Source organism: Rhinolophus hipposideros (assembly GCF_964194185.1).
Source record: "Rhinolophus hipposideros genome assembly, chromosome: 19".
Classification (NCBI taxonomy): Eukaryota; Metazoa; Chordata; class Mammalia; order Chiroptera; family Rhinolophidae; genus Rhinolophus; species Rhinolophus hipposideros.
In genome coordinates this window covers 46290496-46306226 of record NC_138065.1, presented here as the reverse complement: position 1 = coordinate 46306226, position 15731 = coordinate 46290496, and the positions used below count along the sequence as shown (strand labels likewise).

The following is a 15731-nucleotide window of genomic DNA, read 5'->3' as shown; positions in this document are numbered from 1 at the left end:
CTGACAGACCTGGATTGAAAAGGTCTGGGGTGGGCTGGTGATGCGCCTCTGGGAAGTCCACGCATTGCAACCTGGAGAAACCATATAGACATATGCTGTGGTGTTTAAACAGCGAGCTTTGCCTGAGTTCAACCCCTGCCTCTGCCTCTTCCTAGTTTGGGCAAGTTACCTAAACCCAATTTCCTCACCTGCAAAACAGGGGGTAATAATGGTATCTGTTTCATAGGGTTGCTTAAGATTTGAAATTTACACAAGTTAATACGTGTAAAATGCTTAGAACAGAGCATATAACAAGCACTATAAAAGGGTAATCTATTATTATTATTATTATTATAATGCTTTCCAGGATACTGTCATTGCTATATTTTTATTATTTGTAGTTAGGAAGCGAGGTAATTATTTTGTTATTAGCCCATCAAGAAATAGTTATCTGACCTCTATTCTGTATAATAGGTCACATTGGATGTTCTCCGGGTAAAAATATAGATGAAACAGCTGGCCTGAGAGTTTAGAGAAGTTGCCTAACAAAGAATAATGCACTCTCTAAGAATTCCAACATGTTGTCAGGTGTGGGTTCTTTCCGCTCCTGTCGTACCTCTGGACTCTCTATTCTAAGCACCCTGTGCTTCTCTTTCCTGGAGTCAGGACTGAGCCCATGGCTGACCTGTCTTGAAGATGGGCTCTGGTCTCTCCCCGAAGCCTACTGCAAGCTGGAGTGTGACGCTCCCCCTGTTATCCCGAACGCCGACTGGCTGCTGCCACGCTGCCTGCAGGGCCACCATGATGTGGGCTCCATCTGCAGATACGAATGCAAACCGGGCTACTACGCGGCGGGAAGTACGGAGAGTAAAGTCAGGAAGTAAGTTGGATCGTCGCTGGTCCTTGCCGTTCTCGCTACACTCGCACCTTGTTCCAATTCCCTCTTGGTAAATCCCAGACCATTTTGGGGGGCATAATATTAAGACCTTCAAGGTTGTTCATTGCTTGTTGTGTTTGTTTGATTTTCTGTATCATCTCTCTCTACCTGCATAGGTGTATTCCCCACTCATGACAGGCAGGTTAACCTACGGTGCTTTCTGTAAAGATATTCTTTTCCATAAGAGATCCTGCAGTCTCACCTAGGTACTTTCTAAAAGAATCTCTGCCCTAACTGTCATTGTCTTTTAAAGTAAGTGTTAGGAGCTCCCCAAGTATTACACTTGTTCCCCACATCCAACTGTGTGTGGGAACATCCTCGTGAGGACAGTTGGGGGCTTATGATGGTGGCTCTGGGAGAAACGGCCTGGGCTGTTCCCCAGTTCAGACTGTGTGATGCTGGGAAGGGTTCTTTTTCTGCCTCAGTCTTCCTCAGATGTACAATGAGGATAAAAGTAATAATACCTACCTGGTAGGGCTGATGTGGGGGCTCCATAAGTTAATGTATATCAAGCATAAGATTTAGTAAACTTATTTTTGTAGCAAAAAACTCAGTCTGTATTTGCTATTAGTGTTGTTATTAGTCTCTGCTTTCTTCTTCCTGGGCTTTTGTGTACATACTCCCAGAAATCAGGGTGCTGCCTTTCTTCTGAAAGTGTGGTGGATCAGAAAAGCTTTACAGCATATTTAAGAGGAAGGGCTTTGAAGACAGTCACGCTGAGGTTCGAATCCCAGTTATCCCCCCTTTTATCCGCTCAGTAAGCTCAAGCAAAGGTACTTCACTCTTTGGGTCTCCGGCTCCTATGTAAATTGGGGATATTGCCCAAATCAGTGTTGGGGGAGGGGGATTAGCTGAGATAACACATATCCAGCCTAATGCCTGCCTTGTGCCAGTTGCTCAATAAATGGTTTCAGAAAAAGAACCCTTTTCTGAACAAACAAAAAGCTTTCAGAAAAGGAAACTCCTTGTACTCAGTAAATAGTAGCTCTTCTTTCCCTGCCATAAATTATGTCAGTACAGGAGAAAATCAGATTCATTTCTTTCCCAGGACTTCATTAAAAGTCTAACCATAGTAGGTGATTTTTTTAAGATTTTTTTTTTTTAAACTATAAATCCCAGCCAGAGATTTATCGATGATGGCAGGAGACACAGACTTGACTTGTAAGTGAGAATTCCCTAAGGGAGCAGAAGAAAATCTGGAGACTTACTCTCTGGTTCATATTCACCCTTCTCTGGTCAATACCCAGCCATCTTAACACGGGGCGATTGAGCCTGGCTTCACCCAGGGCCTAACACTCCAGAAAAGGCCCAGGCTCACAGCTGAGAGGGGGGAGAGGCAAGCCCCCTTTCCCCCTCCTAGCCCAAGACAAAAGTCAGGATGATTTGGAACATGAATGATACTCATGAAACATTTATAGGAGGCAGCACTCTGGTTCAGTAGATTCTAGCAGGTCTAGTTAACCTGCATAGCTTTTGACAACTGAAACATATTTGCATGTGATTTTCATAGCATCTAGATTAATTTGCATAGTGCGGTGCCACCTTGAAGTGGGGATGGTCTTACAACTAGCCTGAAAGCTGCTTTTTTCCTTTCTCTTCTTGCCTTCATTTTCACTTACCTGAACCCATCTCAGGTGTCTGCAGAGCAGTGCAGTGAAAAATAATTGGGGTGGGGGGCGGGAAGTGGGGGGAGAGAAAAGTCTCAGGAGCAGGAAGAATCAGGGGCGAAGGGATTATTTCCAGCTCTCTCGGCACAGTGAGACTCCCCCTCAAAACTGTGGGCTTTCTGCCTCCCCTGTGTCTCCACCCCAGGCAGGACACACAAGGACCTTTCATGGGCAGCACTTTTCTGGTTGAGAAACCTGGAAACTTGCATCACAACATCAGCATTGGTTTGGGCTTAAACATTTACATTCGCAAGCACCGCATTGAGGACAGATTCAGTTATTTACCACACTGTGTAAACTGATTTAAATCTTAGTTTATACCTGTTTACATAGCAGGCGGCGGGTTGGTAATCAGAAGTTTGCAAGTCGGGTGTAAATCACTGTCACTTGCCCCTGTGTTTACGCAATAAACTATGTCAGCCTTGTTCTGTGCTTGGTGGAAAGAGCCCAAAGTTGTACAAATGGGGCCCTCAGCTTCTTTCTAGGACATGCAAGCAGGAGGAGAAGAAATTAGGAAAAGCAGGCAGGGAGATCCACACTGAATGGGCACACACTAATTTTATGCAGTTCTAGAAGTAGTGGAAAAACCCACCTGATGGTCAGATTCACAGCCTGAAGAAAGTACTCAACTTTCGCATCCACAGTGGAATGGGTGGTAATTATTTCTACCCAACAGTGTTGTTTGGAGGCTGAAAGTAGGTAATGTACTGAAAGCCTTTTATAAACTATGAAGTTGAATACATGTCCTAGATCTTCCTTTTTGTTCATCTCTTTTTAAAAGTAGGAAACAACTACCACACGTACCTTATCTGCCTGCTTTTTCTCAAGTCCATTGTTTCAAGAGAAAAGAAATATAAGTACTGGGTCTGACTTTTCTCTTCTCTCCAACCTGTCTAAGCTTCGTCCCATTCAACGAGGAGATGGCTAGGAGGGCATAGCTGCAGCTGGCATATCAGCTGCCTGCTCTATGCCAGTCTTGGGGCTGGGAGTGCAGACCCATACATGAACTAGGGACCAAGACTCTGGCCGCAAGGAGCCCACAGCCTCCACGGTCTCTTTCATGTGTGTTATTTCTCCTGGAAGCAGAGCGTGGAAGGGGATGTGGATATAGGTAGGCACTTCCTCCTGGCTCCTGGATCCCTTGCCCCTCTTCCTGGAATTTGAGGGTGGCTCTGCCCATACTGAAAATAATCCCCGAGGATAGGGAAATGCAGTGGCTGAGTCCTTGGGTAAGGACTTTGACCTTGAAGTCATAATGGGTGTCAGCATTACCCAAATGCCCCTAATTCCCCAGAGGAAAATTGAGAAGGAGGCTAAATGAATGTTGGGCGGCAAAAAAATAATCAGTAAAACAGAAATAAATGGCTCTCATCTAGTACAGCCATATGATGGTACAGCCATATCATGAAATATCCTACTACCCTTAAAGATGTTTGGAGGAATATTGAAGACATGGGAAAATGTTCACTATACAATCAATACTAAGTGGATAAAAGCAAGAAAGTAGTTGTGATAAATGGCATGGTTCCTATTTCCATATTAAAAGTATATTTTTATCACTTTTTCAATTGCTGGAATGTTTATGATGTTAATAATCATAATCTAAGGTAGTAGGTTTATAGGGAATATAACTCTTCTTTTTCTGCTTGTTTATACTTGCTACATTTTCTAGACTCTGTAATGAGGTAAATGGATAAACAGTTAAAAACAAGATAATGAAGTGTGCTATAAAGAATAGATTATAGCATTCTATGTGGGGGCAAAGAGGGAAAAAGGACGTCTAGGCAGATCTTTCTAAATAGGCAAACCAAGAAGAGACCAGCAGCCCAAGACAGTAGTAAGAAGGGGGCGTGGCCCTTCCACCCCGTGTCCAAATCCTTCTAAGTTTTGGGGACAAGCACCATCTCTTACTGAAGGCCTGACCCCTCCTCCCTAACTTCCAACATATCACCTCACTCTCTAAAGTGCACGGGTCTGCCCACAGGTGTGCAAGCTCACCTGCAAGCCAGTCACATTCTCCCCCTTCTTATTGTCTACAATGAATTCCTCCACCTTTGCTCTGGAGTCCATCTCACCTCTTGCAAATTGATCTCAATCCATTTACCTTCTTTCTCCTACATCGGAACCCTCTCTTCCTCTCACCTGGTTACTTCTCTGTGGCTGTGCTCTGGCCCCTCTCATGTTCAAACGCAAACACCCAGAGTCTTTTATTGATCCCCTATCCCCTCCAACTACCACTGTACCTTTCTCCCTCGCTTTTACAATGAAACTTGTTGAGAGAGTTGCCTGTATTCACTGTCTCCATCTTGCCATCCTCTCTGTCCTTCACGTTGACACTAAGGTTTCTACTTCCGTCCCTGCAGCAAAGCAGAGCCTGCCGTGGACCTGCTTGCTGCCGATGCAATGACTATTTTTTTTTTTAATTTATTAGTTTCAGGTGTACAAGACAAGGTAATACTTAGACGTTCATCATTTATATCCCTCACACTATGAACCCCCCTCCCCCCATCCACTATCCCTCCGACCTCACACTGAACCATCACATTATATATATAAAATTATAGTTGGCATTCATTAATGTTTAGCTTCTGGTGTACAATGCCATGATCAGGTGTCCACAGTATCCCTGAGGTGGTCTCCCAAATAGGACGCATGTCCATCGGATACCCAACAAAATCTTTACAACATTATAGAATACCTTCCCCAAATTAATTTTCAAAAAAAACCCTGAGGCCATCTTGTGGTTACCAGCTGCTTCCAAATCCCTTCACCTTTCCCCTTATCCCCAACCTCCCCCGCCTCACACCCATCTAACAACTCTCAGTTTTTTCTTTGTGTCCCCAAAACTGTTTCTGATTAGTTCATTCACATAGTCTTTTCTTTAGATTCCATATATAAGTGAGATCATATGGTACTTGTCTTTCTCTTTCTGACTTATTTCACTTAACATAATGTTCTCTAGATCCATCCATGTTGCTGCAAATGATAAGATTTCTTTCTTCTTTATGGCTGCGTAATACTCGCAATGACTATTTTTGAACTTCCCTGTTTCATGGGAATATTTGCCTTATGTTGTGGTCACCGTGAGAGAGAGGATGGACCCTCCCACCTAAACTTTGGGTTGGATGTTACAACTAATGGTGCCATACACAGACCAAGAGAGTAGGAAAAGGTTTATTACTCACATAATGAGGCTTTCGGGGGGGGTGGGGGTGGGGGAGGGGAGAGACAGAGAGACAGAGAGAGAGACAGAGAGAGAGAGAGAGAGAGAGATCTCAGATTGATCTTCAAATGGCTCGAGAGATCAGGGAAAGGAGTCTGGCCTGGGGTTTCACGGTGGTTAGGGAGTGGGGCTGTGGTGAGGGTTCCTGTGTGTTAACAGGACCTGGCATGGTTTGAACTTTCTGCTGGTGCCAAAAGAGGAAGCTCCCAAGCTTTCTTCTGGGACTGCTCGTTTGTGGGAGATGGTAGGGCTCGAATGCTGTCAGCAGTCAAACATCAAAAATGGAGTCAGGCTGTTTATTACAGCATAACTGGCTCCACCTTCCTTAAAACCCTTCTGCCTTAATTCTGTTCCATCTCACTCCTTGATTTTCCTTCTTCTTTGCTGTCCCTTCTCAATTTCCTTTCCTAGCTTTTTTGACTCTGCCCATCTCTTCAATGTTGGAGTTTCTCGGAACTCACTTTCTCTCTTGTTCTACCCACTTGTTAGGGCTGAAGTTCCTTTACCCCATCACCTCGCCTACCCTCCACATGCTGATGATTCCTAAATTTACACTGGCACTCTAGACTCTTCCCGTAAGGGCTATGACACCCACTGGGACAACAACGGCCACTGGATATAGCCACTTGGGTACGCCCCCTGCATCTCAAACTCTTACTATGCAAAACAGAGCCTATTCTAATCTCTTTCAAATCTGTATGTCCTTCTGTTTCATGTGGTTGGTTTGGTCCAAGAACCTGCACATAACCTGAGACTCTTCAGCATACCTCACCCTCAACAAAATCAGTCATCATATCCCATCGAGTGTCATCATCTACCGACTTGCAGATATGCTCATTTCTCCCTGTCTGTGCTGCTCCTTTTCTATAATATGCCACTATCATTTTTCACTTAAACTGACCTTTAAATTGATCACTGAAAACTTCACGTTAAACTGGTCTTTCTGACTCCAGTTTTCCACCCTCAAGATATCCACCACTTTGCAGCAAAAACAATCTAAAACAAACAAGAAAAAACCCCTCAAGTCCAATTATATAACATGCCCCTACATAAACTGAAAGACCGATCTTTCTGCCATTTCATTTAGGAAAAAACCAAAAGCTTAAAATAGTTTCAAGATCTTGTATGATGTCCCATGGACCTCGCCTGCTTCTCCAGCCTCATCGCTCACGGGAGGACCACCTCCCTCTAACTGACACACCCAACTCCTTCTGTAGCTTAGGCTCTGATGCTACTAAACTTCTTTCACTTCTTCATATACGTCATGGCTAGCATGCCTCTAGGCCTGCAAACATGCTATACTTCTGCCCAGCGCTCTCCCCAACAGTGACCTTTTGCTTAGCTAATTCTGCTCTCCTGTGTTTACCTTTCTCTAGGAAGCCCAGCAGATCTCCCCTGTCTTTAGGAAGCACTCCTCCTGTGGGTTCCCACGGTTCTGTACTCAGAACCTCCCTGGAAATATCGTTTAACTCACTGAGCAGAAGTGGTGTGGTTACCTGTCTATGTATATGCTCCCATAGACCATGACTATTTGTTGAACATAACGTGTCCAATGGCTACTACAGTTATCGCTTGCTTATTTACTCAATAAATGGTTTCTGAATGGATGAAAAGACTGAATTGATAAGAAAAATCATGATAGAATTTTGATGTTAAAGTTGATGCTAAAAATGGTAAAGGAAAGAGGGGTATTTTTCCCATGAAGTAGTAGAGCTCTGTTTCAAGTGCGTTAGAGTGAAAGAACACTTTTGAAATATATGCGTATGTTTTTCTTCTAGCAGTTGCCTTGGCAACAAAGAAGGAATGGATAGTCTCCAAAGACAGTTTTAATTTTATTTATTCAAGCAACATTTAAGCTTGATTAGCATAGCTCTGTACTAATTAATAATAACAGAAAAGGGAGTACACCTCTTAACAAGCTCACCAGAACAATAGTTCACATATATTAGCACCACCTAGGGAGACTTTTAAAAATATGAATGTCCAGCTCACACCCCAAACCAATGACATCAGAATCTCTGGGGTGGGCCCCAGTCATTAGTGTTTCTGTAAAGCCACCTAAGTCACGCCAGTAAGTAGCCCAAATCAAGAAGCACTAATCTAGAGGAAATTTTGTTCCTATAAGAACAAAAATAAGAACTTTTGTTCCTATAAGAAATCAGTCATGGGATTTTGTCTTTCCTAAAGAAATCCAGAGTAATGTTTGTGTCTTTCAAAATTAGCGTAGCAGCATTTTTGCATGCCAGATTTTTACAGGTCTCTTTGGGGTTTATTTATTTTTGGAGATAATAGAAAAAATACAAACAGAATTGTCACTCCAAAGAAGCTATAAAACATAGGTAATCTCAGGAGTTCTTTCTTCTTCATATTTTATAATACCTACTCTCCATTAAGCCCTTTCCTTTTCTCCATGCAATTTACTTCTTCATACACATCATTACAAATCACCCTTTGTTATGTCACAAACCTGACTTTCTAGGAAGCTAAAATAAATGTGTTGAACTTATATTTTATCGAAATGACCATGTTATATTATGGCTTTCACACTCGTGGTTACCTTTTTCTCATTAGCTGTTATCTTTATATGTGACGGTTAGGTTAACTTCATTAGGGCCCGTAATTAATTTGACTTCTAAATTTTTCCAGCCTTCTAATTTTACTTAGATAGACTCATTCTACGAGTCGTTCACCAAGATGCCATCTGAAAGGTGCTTAGTCATCAGACCTTCTTGAGAGGAATTGTAAACAGCCGTTCTTTCTGAGGATCACTCAGGCTATCAGCTTTTCCAAAGTACATCAATCTGTTTAAGTTCTATAAACACAAACGTAGGTCAAGATGGCAATAAATAGGCCTCATATTGTGACTATTTACTGTTTAACAAATGTTTGGTTGGCAAACCCCTCCTCTGGGGTTTGTCTGATCTGACTTAGGGGGAGGGCCTGGGATGGCCCTGGAGCTGGACGTGCACGTGTGGCCCATCTGTACACACACAGAGAGATCATTTGTGTGGCAGAGTTAAAAAGCATAAGGTTTCAGTTCTTCTCTGTTGAGTTAATGATCATGTGATGATGATTCATCCTTTGTGCTCTGTGTGCTAAGCGTTTTACATATATTACCCCATTTGTCTCTCACGGCACTACTAATGTTATTATATAATAACAGTGTTATATAATATATGTTATAGTAATATATAACTTGACATAATACAGTAATAATACGTTTCAGTGTATTGCTATCCCCATCACCGATGAGGAAATTGAGTGTCAGAGAATGGTTAAGTAGCTTTCTCATCACTCAGTCAATACACGGTATTAAAACCATTCTGATTCCTAAGCCCATACCTTGGTTAATAAGATTTTTGAGCTTGAGCAAATTACTTCATTTCTCTGGGCCTTTTCTTCCACATCTGTAAAATAAGAAAGAAAGAAAGAAAAAAATCTTGAGTGATTTCCAGCTCTAGAAGCCTATATTTTCTATCTCAACAGAATCAATGAGAAGAGTTAACACTTTGGTATAACATCATTCAGAGAAGTGATGCATAACGATTTATTACTCCCAAGAGATAAAAAAAGAAGCAGTGATATGTTATAAAAACAAATACTACACAGGCATGATCTTAGTGGATGACACTTTAGGTTATACTTGGAGAACTTCTGGCCTAAATGGATGGCCAAGGTTTTATTTCCTTCCTTTCAATGGGATTTGGTCAATTCTTCTCCATTCACACCCAAGAGGACTGGATCTAGGTCTTCCCTGAAGACAGAATATTGGGAACTTTTTAAAGATTTCTAGAATTGAGTTTAACAATTAAGCACTTTCCTACAACTTCTAAAGAAGACAATTTAGTGAAATTGCTAGAAAAGCTTTCCTTAGTCCAAGTATTATCTCTTGGCTTAGTGGTTAATTACAGATGTGCTGGGTCAGTGAGATCTAAGTTTTAATCCTAACTTTGCTATTCATTAGCAATTTGACCTCGGAGGCTATTGAACTTGAAATGAAAGAGGCTGAGGGTTGGACAATTAGGGAAGTGACCGAGATGAGAAGGGGTCCTAAACTTGAGTTAGGTGTTCAGACCTGGGGGCAGGGCATTATTGTACCTGCCAATTTGGAGGCCTAAGAAAGTCCAAAGTTACAAGTGCGGGGTAGGGCTTATAATTAGAACTATCCACCTTATAATTAGAACTATCCATCTACGTTTAGCTGGTTTCTCATTCTAACAGAGAGGCTCTATTTTACCTGGGAGAAGAGCTTTGTAAGGGGAATTTTTTTTTTTTAGACAGGGAAGAATGGAAGTCCAAAGCTAAGTGGGGTGGTGCTGGGGATACGACTTCCAGAGAGTGGACTGGGCCAGACATCGGGAGGCCCGGTGTTAGAGAGTGCAGACTGGCAATGATGGGCTGCATACTAGCCATGCTGAAGTCAGCCTGCCCTCCATTTAGGAGACTGGCTTGAGAAACCAGGCCTGCAATTTGTTCAGAAGAAACTGGCATGACATTTGGAAGTGCTGATGGTTCTATCTGGAGTCAGTAGAGGACTGTGTCTTTTAAAATGGTCTAGGTCAGTACTTCTCAAACTTGAATGTGCATAGGAATCACTTGAGGGTCTCGGTGCTATGCAGATTCTGACTGAGTTAGTCTGGGGTGGAGCCTGACAGTCTGCATTTCTACCAAGCTCCCAAGTGATCCCCGTGTGGCTGTTCCAGGAAGCACACCATAAGCAGTAAGGGGCAAAACTATAATTTGAGTAATGAGGCTTCTGATTTCAATTTTAGAAAACTGACCACGTGTCACACAATGCAATTAATCAGTAAGGCTTCAGTTTCCTAATCTATGGAATGGAAATAATGTGGTTACTCCTTACATCTCCTTTTTCGAGGTATTTTATGTGGTAGGACTTTGAGATACTCCGTAAAAGGTTCTAAGTAAAGGGAGGTTGTTTATCTGCAGCTCTGTTGGTGGGAATACTAGTGCTTCCATATTATGACTTACTCGTAGGCATGGCACCAGACTGCTGGTGCTAATCTGTGCTCTGAACCCGTTACATGACCCCAGGCAAGTTATTTTACTTTTCTAAACCTTACTTACCTCATCTATAAAATAAACAGCTATACATTCATTGAACCAATGTTTATTATATGTCTGATATAATACGAAATATAATACGAAATAAAGGGGGAAATAATACAAAATAAAGTCTTGCCCTCACCAAGTTTACATTCCAGTAGGAGAGAGAGGCAATAAATGACTAAAACCAAAAAACAAAAATAATGACAGCATATATATTCTATGAGAGGTGTACAAGTGCTTCAATTAAAAACTAAAAACAATTGCAGGTGTAAAATAAGTTTGCTTTGGGGTGGGGAAACTTATTCTTAGAAAGAAGAGCCAGTCAAGAGAAGAGGAAAAAGAAAAATATCACAAGCAGAGAGAACGGCACCAACATCCTTTGTAGGGAAAGAACTTGGCTGTGCATGGGATTCTAAGTCCAGTGTGGACGAAGTGCATTCAAGAAGGTGGATGGGGCATAGGATGAGGTCAGAGAAAGTGGAGCCAGATCACACAGGACCTCGGGAGTGAGAAGTGAGACTGTGTGGATTTTCTTCTTCATGCAACAGGAGGCAATTGAAATGTTCTAAGCAGGAAAATGACAGGATCTATTTGTTTTTATGAAATATCCCTCTGACTGATGTCTGCTGACTGGGTCAGAAGGGATCCAGAGAAGTGAGGTGTCCAGTTAGGAGGTGAGAGATGGACACTTGAGCTAGCACTCATGGTAGTGGAGATGCAAGAGGCATGGGGACAGATTCCAGAGATATTTGGGAGGTAAAACTGAGAGGACTTGCTGATGGATGAATGTGGTCATGTGGGAGCTTGGGGAAAAAGATAAGGTTGAGAGAAAGAGTAGAATCAGTGTTTCAAATTTAAGCAACAGGGTAGATGGTGGTATCATTGACTGAAATAAGGATGATTGACGATGAACATGTCTGGACATAAGGGAAGCAAGAACTCAGATAACAGTAGTTCTTATCACATAGGGTGGGTTTGAGGATATAATGCTGTAGATATATATTCTTCTGCACTGTGCCTACCGCATACGTGCTTGATATTTTGTTGTTATTCTGTTATTATAATTATTCATAAGAGTCTACCCATTGGAGACACCAGATGCCCTGCCTCAGTAAAGACATGATAATTCTTTTGGAGTCAACAATCATACTTTTATTTTCTTCAATGGAAAATAAATATTACTTTTGAAAACCTGGCAGTGGTTTGAGAAAGATGGGGTAGACACGCATGTGTGCCTCAAGAAACATCAATCAAACTTTCGGCCAAGTTTTGATTACCAGATCTTTATTTCTGGCAATGATGTCAGAATCAGAAAGAGCACAGCTGGATTTTCTGCACTAGGTGGATACCGCAAGTTCTGGAAATTGGAGAAAGCGTCTTCTAACTTAGAAATTGTGATTTGTCTGAAGTAGTTAGAGGGAAAATAAATACAAACTCTCTTCTACCCCAAGCCCCCACGATACCCTGTGCCCAGTTAGTGTCTGTCCTGTTTGGTCTTCGCTAAGCATCCAACCTTTCGATCGGGGTTGTTAGGTAGATGATTTTTCTCTCTGATAGCTACACCTATGGTTTATTTTTGCTAGCAAAGGAAAGCAGCCTAGATTTTATTAATTTGCCCACCTGGCTATATGTGAAAGCTGCTGGCGAATTTAAAAATATAGACTGCTAGGCCAGCCCAGTAAGTTTGATTCGATACGCCTGTCAATCCAGGTTTTTGAAATGGTTCCTCCATCATTGGTCTACATATATCATTTGGAAACCAGTGGTCTAATGGTCGGGGTGTTATATCATGATTTCAAGACGCTGAATTCTATACTTGCTTTTGCCAGTGGCTTGCTTGCTATGTGGCATTGGGCAGGTCACGTGGTTATTAATGTGCAGTTTCCTGTCTGTAGAATGAGATAAGTTAGCCCCCCTTACTCTACTGGGATAAAGAAGATATAGGAAGCTGATAGTCAGCGAGCAGAATGATTCATATGAAAGACACTTGGCCTAGACTGTCAAAGAAACCTTGGAATCCCTGTCCCAATGGGGGCCTGCCAGTGTGCGTTGGTCTAGTACCTGATACCATCATTCTTTGAAATGTAAACTTACTCACTTCATGGCTTCAAAGTGTCACTTGGCTCTTAATTCGTACACTTGCTGAGAAAGAGTCGGACCATTGTGAATAAACAATTTTATTTTCCGTGAAAAACTTTAAAAGGGTCGGGTCACTCCTGAATATCACCAAACTGGAGGAAGCAGCCATGATACTACTAAGGTCAGAGTCCTGCCATTGCTATAGGCATCAGTCCCCTTCAAGGGCCTTGTGTGGGAACAAAATTTCCTGGAGATGGGAGGAGTCCAGGACACTGATTCCTGCCACAATCCCTTTTAGAGCAAAATGGCCAGAACCAGCGCAGAATATTCAAGTGCTAAGCTCCATGCTGTGAGACCTCAGGGTTAGCATCCTAAGCAGGGATTGGCAGGCATGGATGGAGCCAGTGGGACAGCCCTTGCTATTGGGCCTGAGGAGCTGATGTTTTGTGAGAAGTCTGAAGGGGAACCTGAAGTGTCTCATCTGAAGTTATGACATGCAGATTCTGTGAAAGACTTATGGAGAGGTGGCCATAGGAGGCCATCCCTGTATGAGGGAAAAGAAACTGTGAGGGGAATCCGTGAGGTTGAGCAGGCATAGGAACCCCTGTAGGAAGAAAACTGGATTTCCTAGGGATCAGGACTCTCTCCCAGCCTCTCCCAGCCTCTCCCCACTGCTGTCTGCAGTGCCTCCTGAGGGGTCCAGGGGCACCAGTGAGAATTGTGCTGCTTCCCACCTACCTACCAGCATCTCCACCCACCCCACAACACACACACCTATATTTTACTGGTATTACTGGTGATTTGTAGCACAGACGTATCATGATGTCTGGATACCACCCACAACATCCAACTCACTCTTCTCCATCCAAGTTTGATCTGTCACCCCTCACCCCTGAGGTTATTAAACTGGCAAGGAACAATATGAAATCGGCATTCTTGAATAGCTCTTCACTCTGGGCAAGGAAAAGGAGGACTGTTTCCATGGCTGAAGTGTTCCAATCAATTCAGAGAAAAATACCACATGAAGTCAAAATATTATCGTCCTGGCCAAGCAAGGGTTTTCCTTTATAACTATGCTGACATGCAAGGTTTTACAGTCTCGTCTCCCTCCCAGTATCAGTGGTATTGCCTGTCCTCTCCAGCTGGGGGATGTCAATTCAGAAGAGGTAGGAGAAGGATTTCATCTGTGGGAGGTGGTAAAAAGAAGAGAGTCCCTCGGAGGATATAAAGTCTGTACTGGGAACAAAGAGTAAAATATCCAGGCCAGGAGAAGGACCAAAAGGAGCTTCCATATAGTAAAAACACCTTCACTGAAAATACATTTGGGGAGGTATTTTAAAATAACATCTTCCATTAGGGCAAGGAGGCATGTACTAAAGAGTACATAGTGTGTGATTTCAATTATAGAAAGTTCAAGAACAGGCAAAGCTTATCTATGCTGATGAAAGTCAGAATAGTGTGGGCTGCAGGGCGTGGGGAGGTTTAACTGGGAAGGAACACCCCGGGGAGTTTCTAGGGGGCTACAAATTCTCTGTATCTTGATCTGAGTGGTGATTACCCAGGCGTGTTCACATGTGAGAATTCCTTGAGCTGTATACAAAGATTTGTGTAATGTTGTGTATGTAATTTATTACTCAATACAAAATTTTAAAAATGAGTCTCCTATTTTTACCACACTGATAGATGTAGCATCAGGATAAAGGGCATCTGGGAGGCTCAGTAAGGACAGATGATACTAATATGAAAAGGAGACTATAGAGCATATAAGGGGCAGTTCATCCTGACACAGTGGAGGAACAGTGTCTGGCTATAGCAGCAGGTCTACGTGGATCCAAGTACCGTCGGCAGCTTGTACTGTGAATCGATCTTTAAGCTAGCTTTTCATCTCTCTCAGGCTCAGTGTCCTCCTTTGAAATGTGGATAATGATATTTGCCTTCAACTGCTGTTTGGGAGATTCAATGAAATTATGTATGTCTTGCCAGACACCCAAAATACCACTCAAAAATAGTGTTTCTTATGAACAGAGAGTAGATATATGTCCACGTAAACTATGATGGTGAAGAATTCCGGTCATAAAAATCAAATTTCTATCCTAAAATATTCCTGGGAATCAAGGTGTGAAGAACAATTTAATAATCAACTAAATACTCCACTTAGTTCTAAGTAGAGGTTGTTAAAATACGTTAAACTAAAATATATATGTATACATTAAACTATTAAAATTTATGTAAATTATTCTGAATCAAACACAGTCTGTGCTGTAGGGTCTTGGGCAAAATACTTAACATCTCTGTGTATGTTTCTTTATAAAATGGGAATACCAACACCATTTCCTTAGGGGTATTCTGATGATTTAGTTTGTTAAAATATGTATTGTGCTCTTCAGTGTGTCTAACATGCTGTGAATTTTGGTTGAATGATTGGCAAATAATTAATGCCTAATATAAGCCAGATGTTGTTTTAGTTCCTGTGAATTAAAAACACAAGAATAAGCCGTAATCCTTACCTTCAGGAAGCTTCCAGCCCAGTGGGAAAGATAGACATGTGCACATTTATACTAATATAAAATTAGAATACTGGGGAAATAGACAGGAGGTATTGTACAATAGCAGTCAATTCAAACTGTGTGGATGATGGGCATATTTAAATTTACAAAGGGCATCGTGAAAATAGCAATTTGAGGCCACTATGTGGTTGAGTCAATGGCCAAAGGATTATTTCTGTTTTAGAATCACAAGCTTATCTGTACCCAGGAATATTTTGAATCAGAAGTAGATG

General features: G+C 42.1%; 1 protein-coding gene across 2 annotated transcripts in view; it reads left to right on the top strand.

The window, feature by feature from the left end:
- The window catches only part of PAPPA2 (pappalysin 2), a gene marked incomplete at both ends in the record, with an annotated part of 217242 nt that overhangs the window by 154077 nt on the left and 47434 nt on the right, over positions 1-15731 (top strand). For both annotated transcript variants that reach the window (XM_081025226.1, XM_081025225.1), the window contains one exon: positions 646-859. In XM_081025226.1, coding sequence (XP_080881352.1) covers positions 646-859 — 214 coding nt within the window. The remainder of the gene's footprint in view (positions 1-645; positions 860-15731) is intronic.